The sequence below is a fragment of the Piliocolobus tephrosceles genome, chromosome 13 (genome assembly GCF_002776525.5).
Source record: "Piliocolobus tephrosceles isolate RC106 chromosome 13, ASM277652v3, whole genome shotgun sequence".
NCBI lineage: Eukaryota > Metazoa > Chordata > Mammalia > Primates > Cercopithecidae > Piliocolobus > Piliocolobus tephrosceles.
The window spans coordinates 14,872,012-14,885,356 of record NC_045446.1 but is presented as its reverse complement, the minus strand read 5'-3'; the positions used below and the strand labels follow the sequence as shown (position 1 = coordinate 14,885,356).

At 37.8% G+C, this 13,345-nt stretch overlaps 2 protein-coding genes across 2 annotated transcripts; one reads left to right on the top strand and one right to left on the bottom strand.

Annotated features, from left to right (window-relative positions):
* The first annotated feature begins 321 nt into the window (after nucleotides 1-321).
* On the top strand, nucleotides 322-1,391 carry LOC111544945 (olfactory receptor 9Q2). The gene has a single exon (XM_023215824.1). It carries the CDS (start codon nucleotides 370-372, stop codon nucleotides 1,312-1,314), a length of 945 nt encoding a protein of 314 aa, XP_023071592.1. The 5' UTR covers nucleotides 322-369; the 3' UTR covers nucleotides 1,315-1,391.
* Nucleotides 1,392-12,367: 10,976 nt separating this feature from the next.
* LOC111544962 (olfactory receptor 1S2) lies at nucleotides 12,368-13,345 on the bottom strand. The gene has a single exon (XM_023215841.1). The coding sequence runs from the start codon at nucleotides 13,343-13,345 to the stop codon at nucleotides 12,368-12,370; it is 978 nt and encodes a 325-aa protein (XP_023071609.1).

Sequence of the window (13,345 nt, the reverse complement as noted above, 5' to 3'; positions counted from 1 at the left end):
GCAGGGTGAGCATTATGATCCCCTTTTGGCAGAGGAGGAAATTGAGGTTCAGAGAGGTTAAGTGCCTTGTGTAAGATCAAACAGCTAATTGGGGACAGTTGCAAATACAAGTGCTGACTTGTAAGTTAGGGAATCACTTGCTCTCTGTTCTTTCTATAATAGAAGCATTCATCACTTTTTATCTTATGTTACAGTGAGTGAGCTCTATATCTGTCTATATCTATCTTCGACTGAAAAGTGTGTTGAAGTTGAGTGCCCACATGTAAGACATTCAATTTAAAGCTTTGTTACTTGAAACCATTTGAACTCCTCTTCAGATGTCCCCTCCTCTGGTCTTGTCTTAGCCGTTGCAGGTGAACCACTGGACGGATGGCTGAAAGGAATTACACCCTAGTGACAGAGTTCTTCCTTACTGCATTTACTGAACGTCTCCAGTGGAGGGTTCCTCTCTTCCTCGTATTTTTGAGTTTCTATCTTGCCACTATGTTAGGGAACACAGGCATGATCCTTCTGATCCGTGGAGATCGTCGGCTCCACACCCCGATGTACTTCTTCCTCAGCCACCTTTCCTTGGTGGACGTCTGCTACGCGTCCACCGTCATCCCTCAGATGCTGGCTGTGCTGTGGGAGAACGGCACAACCATCTCCCAGGCTCGCTGTGCAGCTCAGTTCTTCCTCTTTACCTTCTTTGCCTCCATCGACTGCTACCTCCTGGCCATCATGGCCTATGACCGCTACGCGGCTGTGTGCCAGCCCCTGCTTTATGTCACCATCATGACCGAGAAGGCCTGCTGGGGTTTAGTTACTGGGGCTTACGTTGCTGGTTTTTTCAGTGCCTTTGTTCGAACGGTCACAGCCTTCACTCTCTCCTTTTGTGGAAACAATGAGATCAACTTCATTTTCTGTGACCTCCCTCCTCTACTAAAACTCTCCTGTGGGGACAGCTACACTCAGGAAGTGGTGATTATTGTGTTTGCTGTTTTCGTCATGCCTGTCTGTATCTTGGTGATCTTGGTGTCCTACCTGTTTATCATCGTGGCCATTCTGCACATCCCCTCTGCTGGAGGCCCGGCCAAGACCTTCTCCACCTGCGCCTCCCACCTCACTGCGGTGGCTCTTTTCTTTGGCACCCTCATCTTCATGTACCTGCGAGACAACACAGGCCAGTCCTCCGAGGGAGACCGAGTGGTGTCTGTGCTCTACACGGTGGTGGCCCCAATGCTGAATCCCCTTATCTATAGCCTGAGAAACAAGGAGGTAAAAGAGGCCGTTAGGAAAGCCCTGAGCAAATCAAAGGCTGCTAGAAGACCCTAAATAAACCCTTGTGAAATATATCATTCCTTAGTTTCCCCATCTTTTCTGTCTTTTCTCAATAGCACCTTCTGGAGAGGCTTTCCCAGGTAACCCTATGCAAAATCGCACCTGAACTCCCCACCTCCACTTTCTGATTTATTATTCTGTGTATTCATCATCTGACATATTAGATGTTTTATGTGCTTGGCATTTTCTAATGCTCACGACTAGAAAGTAAGCAACATGAGAGCAATTTTTTTTTTTTTAATCTGAACTTCATTTCTGTATGTCCAGTTCCTAGTATAGCACCTAGCACGTGAAAGGCACTCAATAAAATATTTGAACCTCAGGTTCCAGTGTCTGCTTTTAAGTTGTAACTTCTTCGGTCATCAGTTTTCTCATCTGTCAAGTAGATTTATCTACCTTATAGGACTATGGTTTTGAGGATCTAATGCATAAATGGACAAGGATTGCCTCTGTCTTATTCACTAGTATCTGCAGAACGCAGTGCATTGCCTGACACAATAAATACTTGATGAGTGAAGCAAGAATATTTGGAAAATTATAAAGCAGTCTACAAATACAACTATTGTTTTGATCCAAAGGGATTTTCCAAATTTTGTCATTTATCCATTTATTCTTTCTTTTTGTTGTTGTCTTCTTGTTTCTGTGGTTTTAGAATAACAATAAGGAAAACTGTAATAATAATAATAATAATAACAAGTTACACTTATTAGGCATTATTATCTTCCAGGACTTACAATAAGCTTGCTATAGGAATTACTTGATTTAATTTACAGGACATCCCTATGAGGTAGGTTCTATTATTATCTCTGCTTTTTAGGTAAGTGAGGCACTTGAGGCTTAGAGATACTGCGTAATAGCCTCAAGGTCGGCAAGCAAGTAGTTGGGTGAGGCTTCCACCCAGCTAGGCCTGAGTTCCTATCTGGCATGCACACTGTTGCTAGCTGTAATCTATTGCCTACTCTATATAATCCCTCAACCAGAATTTATTGTTATTGCAGTTTTCTTTTTCCTTTCATCTGGTGAAGAAAAGGTGAAAGTCCAATCTGTTGGTGTAGATGGCAGTCAACAACATTCATTTTATAGCCCCTATGTGCTAGTATTGTATAATGTGACTTTGTGTATATGTGTGTGTGTATAGTTGTGCACGATAAAGTGAAGTGTGTAGATTAAACTGCAACTTTTGAATTTAAGCAATGTTCGTTTTAAGGAGATATAATAAATATTTTATAAAGGAGTTGGCTGGGCATATTTAGGAAAAGGTATAGGAGAAAAATTAGCACCTATGGCCAAGAGGTTTGGGATCACATATCCGCTCTTGTAGTAATCATTTACAAACTGCAGATTGGGGTGAAGGAATACCACAGAATGCCTCTTGAGGATCATTTTCCAAATATTAACTGTCATGCAAATATTTTCGGAGCACATCAACATCTGTGGTAGGTGTTAGACATATCTGTGTTGTGGAAAGAACTCAGAACTTGGCACCAAAGTACCCAGTCTGCCACTTCTTAGCAGTGTGGCTTCAGATTAATTAGTGCCGTTCAGCCTGCTTCTCCTCTGTGAAATAATACTTACTGAGCACTTACTCTGGAACATGATTTACATGTATCTCATTTATTCTCACAATAACTTGGGATATTTGGATAATTGGAGGGCATTTGATAATGTTATAAACATTATTTAGTGTTATTAATTACTGTTATTAATTCATGTTATTATGGTGCTTGTCCAGGCTCCACAGCCTAGTGAGTAGTGATGGGCAGAGGGACCCATAGCTGATCTCTGGGCCTCTTTATTGCAGAACTGTCTGGAACAGTCCCTCCTGGGCCCAGATTAGCTTTAAACCTGGACATTTCCAGGAGTTGAGTTGTCAAATAATTTTTTAACTTAATTCTTAAGCTAGTGCACACTTACCATATCCTAGATACAATGCTAAAAGCTTTACATGAATCTTTTATTTTAGCTCTCCTAACAATGTTAATGAAAAGTAATTTTTATTGACCCCATTTAGCAAAAGAAAAAGGAAAATCTAAGACTCAGAGACATTATGTGACTTGACCAGATTATGTAGCAAGAAAGTGGCAGATGAGGGAGGTTCTATTTTCAGGTCTCTGACTCCAAAGTACATACTCTTATCTGATAACCACCCTTCTGCACTTTCTTCTCCTTCTCCCAGGCCCTAGTTCCTGGTTATAGTTCGCTTCAGAGGTTTTCTGGGTTTCAGTTGCATTCTTGATCTCCATGTTTGGTAGTTGTGGGCTGAGTTGGGTGAGTTTGATGGACTTACATTATTATGAAGTTCGTGGAACTCATTTCAGCTCTCTTGTAGGCCAGTGAGGAGAGCCTGGGGGAATCTATAACTCCCTCAGAAAGAGCAGGTGGGCTCAGGTAAAGTATTGCCTTCAAAGCCCTTCCAGAATATCTCTTGGCTCAGAGTGCTTCAGTCAATAGCTAATCGGCTTAGTGCCTCCAAGCAGGCACTAACTTTCCCTTCAAGTCTTCTTTTTCAGTCTTAAGTGATTACCTAAGGAATTCAATATGCCTTTCCAAACATGGATTATTGTTATTTATTACTATTTATTAGCATTTAAAAATATGGAATTGTATATATAGACATATGTGTATATTTACTTTGTTATTTTTGTTATAGCTATCATTATTATCAAAATACATCATTCAAAAGATGTATCTGAAATCCCTTCTAATTTACTACAACTTTAAAATATAGTTTTATTGAGATTTGACATGCAATAAACCGTACATATTTAAAGTGTGCAATTTGATAAGTTTTGACATGTATACACTCATGAAACCATCACCACATTCAAGATAATGAACATATACATCACTTCCCAAGTTTCCTTACACCTGCTACACTTCCTCCCATGTGCCCCTTCCCATCATTACCCATCTACACTCTCAGGCCACTACTGGTCTGCTTTTTGTCCTATACATTAGTTTGAGTTTTATATAAATTTTATGTCAATGGACTCATATCTGACTTCTTCTACTTAGCAACATTATTTTGAGAATCATTAACATTGTTGTGTATATCAACAATCCATTCCACATTATTGCTGAGTATTATTACATTGTATACCATGTTTATTCATTCATCTATTTATAGGGATTTTAATTGTTTCCACTTTTTGGCTATTATAAGCAAACCTGCTGTGAATATTCATGAACAACCTTTATATGGATATATACTTTCAGTTTTTTTAGGTAAATACCTAAGGGTGAAGTGGTTGGATTACATAGTAGGTATATGTCGAATTTCTTAGGAAACAGCCAAACTGTTCTCAAAGTGGTTGTATCACTAACCGTTCCCACCAACAGTGCTAACAGTGCATGAGAGTTCCAGTTCCTCCAAATCCTCACCAAAACTTAGCATGGTCAGTCTTTTTAATTTTTGTAACTTGTGGTGAGAACAGATAACATGAAATTTACCCTCTTAACAAATTTTGAGTTTAGTATGGTATTGTTAACCATAAGTATGATGTTCTACAGCAAATCTCCAGAATTTATTCATCTTGCATAACTGGAACTTCATACCTACTGAACTACAATTCCTTATTCTTCCTGTCCCCAAGCACCTGGCAACCACCATTCTATTTTTGCTTGTATGAGTTTGACTATTTTAGATACCTTAAAATGAAATCATGTAGTATTTGTCTTTCTGTGACTGGCTTATTTCACTTAGCATAATGTTTTCAAGGTAGGTTCATCTACATAGTTGCATATGGTAAGATTTCTTTCTTTTTAAAAGATAAGCAATATTCTAATATATATAGTCATCCCTTGGTGTCCATGTCTAATACATATAGTCATCCCTTGGTGTCCATTGTTTCCAGGACTTTCCACAAATACCCAAATCTGCAGATGCTCTCAAGTCCCTGATATAAAATGATGTAATACTTGCATATAAGCCTATGCACATCTTCTTGTATACTTTAAATGATCTCTAGATTACTTATAATCCCTAATACAACATAAATGCTATTCATAAGTGCTATCTACATAGTTGTTACACTGTATTGTTTAAAAAATAATGACAAGAAAAAAGTCTATACACATTCAGTACAGACACAATTGTTTTTCAACCATTTTGATCCAAGGTTGGTTGAATCCATGACTGTGGAACCCACAGAGACAGAGGGCAACTGTGCCACATTTTCTTTATCTCTTCATATGTCAGTGGACATTTAGGTTATTTCCACATCTCAGCTACTATGAGTAATGCTTCAGTGATCATGGGAGTACACACACACACACACACACACACATATATATTCATATCTTGGTTTCAATTCTTTTGGATAAATACTCAGAAGTATTGGATATTTATTGCTGGGTCATATGATAATTCTATCTTCAGTTTTTTGAGAAAACTTCATACTGTTTCCCATAGAAGCTGTATCATCTTACATTTCCCTCAACAGTGTGCAAGGGTTCCAATTACTCCATGTCCTCACAAACATTTCTTTTCTTTAAAAAGAAAACCATCCTAACAGGTGTGAGTTGGACTTTTTTAGATTCCACATATAATTGATATCATACAGTATTTGCCTTTCTGAGTCTGGATTATTTCACTTAGCATAATGTCCTCCAGGTTCATCCATGTTGTCACAGATGCTGGTATCTTCTGTTCTTTTTTATAGCTATTAATAAACAATACTCCATTGTATATGTATACCACATTTCCTTTATCCATTCATCCATCTATAGACACAAGATTTTACTCTATCTTAGCCACAGTGACTAATGCTGCAATTAACATGAGAGTGCAGATAGATCTTTGAGATACTGATTTCATTTTCTTTGGATAAAAACCCAGAAATGGAGTTGCTGGATTGTATACCAATTTACATTCCCACTAACAGTGAACAAGTGTTTTTTTTTTTCTTCCACACCCTCTCCAACACTTATCTTTTGACTTTTTGAGAATAGCCATCCTAACATATGTGAAGTGATATTTCATTGTGGATTTGATTTGCATTTTTCTGATAAATAGTGATGTTGAACATCTTTTCATATACCTGTTGGCCGTTTTTACATCTTTGGACACATGTCTATTTAGATCTTTTGCTCATCTTCTAATTCAATTACTTTTTTTTCCTTTTGAGCTGTACAAGTTAGTTGAATATTTTAGATATTAATCCCTTATCAGATATATGATTTGCAAATATCTTCTCCTATTTCATAGGTTGTCATTTTACTCTATTGACTGTTTCCTTTGAAGAGAAGCAGCTTTTAAGTATTTTATGTAGTCCAACTTGTTTAGTTTTGCTTTTGTTGCCTGTGTGTTTGGTGTCATAGCTAAAAAAGTGTTGCCAAGACCAAAATCATGAACATTTTTCTCTGCATTTTCTCCTAAGAGTTTGATAGTTTCAGGATTTACATTTATGTAAGTTTTTAATTCATGTTGGATTAATTTTTGTGTATGCTGTGTGATTAGCATCCAACTTCATTCTTTTGCATGTGGAAATCTGGTTTTCCCAATATCATTTGTTGAAGGGACTATAATTTTTCCACTGTGTATTCTTGGTGCCCTTGTCAAATATTGGTTGATCATATTTGGGTTTATTTCTGGTTTCTCTATCCAGTCCCATTTGTTTATATGTCTGTCTTTATGCTAGTATATTTGTATCTTGCAACCTCGCTAAACTCACTTATTAGTTTTAGTAGCTTCTTTTGTTTATTCCTTTTGATTTTCTACATACACCTTGTGTTGTCTATGAATAAAAGCAGTTTTATCTCTTTCTAATTTGAGTATTTATTTCTTTTTCTTGCCTTATTGCACTGGCTAGAACTTCCAATACAATGTTAAATGGAAATGAGGAGAACTTAAATTTCTGTCCCATTGTTTATATTAGGGAATAATCTCATTTTCCCACTATTCCTTATGTAGATTTTTCACAGATGATCTGTATCACATAAGGGAGTTCCCTTTGATTCCTGTTTTTTCTTTTCATAGTATTTTTCTTTTTGAAATCAGGAATGGACTTAGGATTTTCTGCATCTACTGAGCTGATAATGTAGTTTTGTTTTTGTTTATTAATGTGATGGATAGCATTTTTTGATTTTTGAATCTTAAACCATTCTTGTAATTTGGGGATAAACTACCCTAGGTTACAGTATATTATTCTTTTTATTGTCACAGTAAGTAGAAGATGTTCCTGATCATTCTAGGGTGGTTAAAAGTGTCACAGATGGTATTACCTAAAACTGTATGCCAATTTTAAAAGAGGTTTGTAGTTCTGAGTCATTTACAATCCTCTGTTAAAAGGAGAATATATATAGAGGGACATATGCAAGTGAAAGGAAGACAGAGGCAAAGAAGAAATTTGAAATTTTTTTATTTTCTGAAAAATCTGTTCTGAGGGAGGTAGTTTCATTTTGATTTCAATGCTAAGGATTCAGGACTGCTTGAGAGATAGCTAGGGATGATAGCTGCCTGAGTTGAAGAGAGCAGATCAGAAAGTATGATTTCAGGAGTCATGGTTTGGGTCCTGTGGTATTTGAAAATGTTTCCTCCTTTTTTCCTGGACAAATTTTCACATTCTTCCTTTGTCTTCCTGACTACTAGTTTATTCTGTTTCTTAAATATTAGAGTCTACCAGGGCTTTGTCATTGACCTTGCTCTCTCTCTCTTAGTTACTCCTTAGGTAATTTCACCAAGCCCTATGACCTTAAATATTTATTTTATTTAAATAAAATAAAATTCTTTACCATGGCCTATAAGACTCAGCCTGGATGGGTTTCTAATTACCTCCATGACTATATGTGCTTCCACCCTCCCGACTCACTCTGCCCTAGCCATGGAGAATGCTGTCCATGGAGAATGCCAAACCTGTTCCCGCATAAGGATTTTAAACCTGCTCTTCCCTTGTATTGGAATGTGTCCCCAGATCTCATGGTTCACTCTCTTATTCTATTCAATTCTCTGCTCAAATATCTAAGAAAGTCCTTCCCCAAGGCCTAAACTTCCTTTGCTATCATAAGCCACTCTCTGTTCCATATCTGCTTTACCTCTCATTGAATTCTTCTTACCACCTCATATTATATCAATGATGTCTTTATTTATATGTTCATTATCTGTCTTATGCACTATGAAGTAAGAGCCAAGGAAGCAACAGCATTGCATCATTTCATTTTGACTCTCAATAGGTACTAAAAAAATTCTAGTGATCAGTAAGTAAATATTTGCTGATCCTTTATAGATGAGGTTTTGTAAGTTATTACTAGCCAATGTGTAGATTTTTGTGTGTGTGTTTCTAGGCTGTCCTCTTGCATTTGTGTTAGCTACAGTGAGATGACATGGGTTTCTGTTGATTTATTCACAAAATCAGAAATTGGCTTTTCTCAGGTACAGTTAACACAAAAGAACAAGAATAGTGTAAAATTCAGTTGGCTGTACTTTGCACAAAATATTTATGTTTTCTTAATCTGATGACATTAATTATTGACCAAACATTGTCTTCACTTATCAAGTCTTAAAAATCATGTAAAATCATTTTTAAGTTAATTTTTCTTTTTAGGTCAAGAGTGCACTGAGGTCATACACTGTGAATTATTCATTCTTTTAGTCCCAGATTCAGAGCCTGAGAAATAGAAAGTTCTCAATAAATGTTTCTTGAAAATGGCAAATTGGAGAATGATTCAGGGAAATAAAAGTATCTAGGTATAGACTTACGCATTTCCTCTGCAAAGACTTGTCCGGATTTTTATAAAAGTTTGTGACTTTCTATTTTCCTACTCAGTTCTGTTCTGTGTCCCAAATCTAATCCTAATTCATTTTCTCAGGCGGACTCTCAATGTACATGCAAGTCTAAATCTGGCCAAATTAACGTTTCTGTTACTCACTGCAGATGAAGTTCTACTTTCCAGCCTCCTGTGGGACCTACACATCAGAGATAAGAGGTTCAGCACAGGCCAACAGGGATGGGACCAGTTTAGACCAAATCACCTGCGTTTAACCCTAGTGGTCCTTATTCTATCAAATATGGACTAGATCTAACCAGAATAAAGGTTGGGGGGTGGGGAATCCCAAGTTCACCCAACTAATATTTATATAACTCAGAAAATTCTGGTACCATGTCAAGCAGGGTGGTTGAATAGGAAAGACAGTTCATATTCATTAAAATTTAAAAAAGCTTTTCCCTCTTCCTATCGTGGCAGTCATTGTAAAATGTTAAAGCAATACAGAATGTAATATGAATCATTTTATCCCATGACCCAAGCAAAACCGCTGTTATGGTTATGTATTACTGTGTACAGACCACTCCAAATGGTAGAAACTTAAAACAATAACAATCATTTTATGGTTGTCTTTTGGGTTCTAGGGGTTGACTGGGCTTGGTTAGGTAGTTTTCACTTGGGCTCTTATGTGCCTTGTGGTTGGGGCTGAGGCTGGAATCACCTGAAAACTCACTCACTCACATGTTGGTGACTAGGTGGGGAGACTCAAATGCTGTTGGGCCAGTGCAGCTGGGACTCCTTCGACAACTGTCTTGAATTCTGTGTAGTCTTTCTATATGGTCTCTCCAGCATGGTGGCTTCAGGGTAGTGGGACTTCTTCCAGAGCAACTCAGAGCCCCAGAGGTCCATGTCCCAAGACAGTGAGCCAGGTGGAAGTGTGTCTTAGTCTGTCTGGAATGCTATAACAAATTATCATGAAGTTGGTGGCTTAAAAAACATTTCTTTTTCATAGTTCTGGAGGCTGAAAGTCTGAGATGAGTGTGCTCGCTGGGATGGTCAGGTTCTGATGAGGCCTCTCTTTTGGTTTCAGACTGCTGATTTCTTGTTGTATTCTCCATGTGGCAGAAATAGAGTTCTCTGGGATCCCTTGTATAAAGGCACTAATAATGTATGAGGACTTCATCCTCATGACCTACTCAGCTTTCAAAGGCCTCACCTCCTACTACTATCACTTTGGGGGTTAAGATTTTAACATATGAATTTTGGGGGGACACAAACATTTAGTCCATAACAAAGCTGAATTGGCTCTTCTAAGACAGCCTCAGAAATCATGCAGCAGTACTAATGGGGTGCTCTATTGGTCAAAAAAGTACTCAAAGCCAAGCTCAACGGTGAGGGTCATGGGCTCCACTTCTTGATGGAGAAGTGGTACAGTACTTCAAGAGCACATGGGATGGAAATATTGTGGCCATTTTTGGGAAATGAAATCTGCCACGACCACTTATATTTTGTTGGCTCTTCTCTGAGGCATCTCTTTATGCAAATTCTGTTGTACAAAAAATGGATTTTTATGATACATGCTGTTATAAAATTTTCTTTGTTCACATTAGACTAATTGCAAGATCACAGAAAAAAGAAACTGAGATCAGCAACATGCAGTGAATTAACTGCAGAGTTGGTCCAGATTCCATGTCTCTTGATTATAAATCTAGTACCTTTCTACTGCTCCACATGGAATAATGAAGGCAGAGTTCTGTGATGTTCCATGTTGGAACTATGGATGAAACAAGATGGATACTGAGGAACTTGAGGAAGGCTAGAACTGTTGAGAGGCTTATTTGGTAGCCCATACAAAAGCAGGTGGGTTTTACATTTATAATGAAAACTAAAAGGAAGCATCAAGCATGTAGATAGCATGGAGAAAGGCAGGTGGCTGATTATACGTTTCCTCTTAAATAGGTTGGATGATTCCAAGTTTAGAGAAGAATGGAAGTCAGCTTAGGCTGGGAAAAAATAAACTTAATTTGGCAGGGCAGGTAGGTTGGAGTTGGAAGCCAGGAGGGTGGACGGTTAAAAAAAAGTATCACATTATTTTTAGTGTCTACTATATACTACACAGCTGTTGGGGACAGAGTCAGAACTATAACTGATACCTTTATACATAAACTCGGTGGTTTTCCATTGAAATAATTGAAGTCATCTGGAGTCATGTTTCCTAAAACATATTTGTACAATGCTAGTTCCATGAACAACTCTGTGATGAATCAGGTTCTGTATGATGGAAAAAATTGAATTTCAATTATCTCAAGTTTAGTCTTGAGAAATGCTGTGTACCATCTTACCCTCTTGGAGATTTACATGACACTGAAGGTTCTGGGAAGTTGTCCAGTTAATACATTTTGCTTCATATAACTCAGAGTTGCCAAAAATTATTTGACCATGGAAATCTTTGTTGTTGCAACCATTAAACATCTCACTGAATTGTACCTTAACAAAACAAACTTTGAGAAAAGCTGACCTAAAGAAATGTAGATTAAAGAAAGAAGTAGCAATTGTCTTCAAAGCTAAAAAAGCTAGACTGTAGGCACTATATGCACCTGTGATATAGTATAGGTTGTAAATAATTTGTACCAAAGTTTGTAATAATATAGATTGTAATTAAGGTATGTTTTAAAATTAATCTCTATTTTTTATACGTAAATTTTTTATTTATTCATACATGTATTTTTATTGATAAATTGTCCCCCATATTTTTGGGGAACATCTGATATTTTGATATATTCATATAATGTGTAATAATCAAATTAGGGGATTAGGATATCCATCACCTGAAACATTTATCTTTTCTTTATGCTGGGAACATTGGAATTATTCTCTTTTAGCTATTTTGAAATATATAACAAATTATTGTTTACCATAGTCTCCCATAAGGATTTATCAAACATTAGGTCTTATTTATTCTATCTAACTGTAATATATAACAAATTATTTTTACCATAGTCCCCCATAATGATTTATCAAACATTAGGTCTTATTTATTCTATCTAACTGTATTGCTGTACCCATTAATCAACCTCTATTCAGCTCCACTCCTCTTCTCCTGGGCCCTGGTTACCACCAATCTACTCTCTAAGGATGCATGTTGTTCTTGTGACTTACCATGGTGGTTACGTTTTATTTACAAGACAAGAGCTAAGTGGAAAAGCTCCAACTCCCTCAGCAGTTGGAATAGGAGACAGATATCTCTAAGTCCATCAAAAGTTGAACTATCATAACTGCACCATACACTCTGGGTTGAATCATTTATCTGATTGTGTGGACTTAAAGAATGTAGATGTCCAGGACATCAAAGGGAAGAAAGTTTTCTATTGATGAGCTTTCTCAGGGCACCTTTCATATCCTTATTCCTCAAGCTGTAGATGAAGGGGTTCATCATGGGTGTCACCACAGTGAATAGGACAGCACCAATCTTATCAGTGTCCTCAGGGTGAATGGAGGAGGGGAAAAAGTACACACCTACAATGGTTCCGTAGAACAGTAATACAACTGTTAGGTGAGAGCCACAAGTGGAGAAGGCTTTCCACTTTCCCTGTGTGGATGATATTCTCAGGACAGCTCTGATGATGCAGACATAGGAGAAGAAGATGAGTGCAAAGGGGAAGATGATAACTGATAAACCCACAATAAACAACACAAGCTCATTGATCGTTGTGTCTGAACAGGACAGTTTGAGCAGAGGGGCCAAGTCACAGAAGAAGTGTGGGAGGGTGTTGTGGTCACAGAAGAGCAATTGAATGAGCAGCAGGGTGTGTGTCAGAGCTATAATATTACTGAGGAGCCACGAGATGACAGTGAGCAAAATGCAGAACCTGGGCCGCATGAGAGTTATATAGTTCAGAGGGTGGCAGATCGCCACAAAGCGGTCGTAGGCCATGGTCCCCAAGAGCAAATTGTCAGTGACGACAAACACAATAGAAAAGTACATCTGTGTGATGCAGCTCTCATAAGAGATGGATTGGCTGTTGGTGTGAATACTCACCAGCATTTTGGGGACTGAGTTGGAAATGGAGGAAATACCAGCAAAGGATAGATTGGCAAGGAAGAGATACATGGGGGTGTGAAGGTACGTATCCAAGCTGATGGCCAGAATGATGAGCCCATTCCCAACCACAGTGACCAGGTACATACCCAGGAAAAGCACAAAGAGGAGGTTTTGATGTTCAGCCTGGTTGGAGAGTCCTAGGAGAATGAATTCAGTGATGGTGGTTTGGTTTCCTTGATGCATGTTTCTGCTGATCTGAAGAAAGGAACACAAAGTCTTCAT

Bases quoted from the DNA above. Each gene is read 5' to 3' on its own strand.
- LOC111544945 (XM_023215824.1), top strand. From the start codon at position 370: ATGGCTGAAAGGAATTACACCCTAGTGACAGAGTTCTTCCTTACTGCA.
- LOC111544962 (XM_023215841.1), bottom strand. From the start codon at position 13,345: ATGAAGACTTTGTGTTCCTTTCTTCAGATCAGCAGAAACATGCATCAA.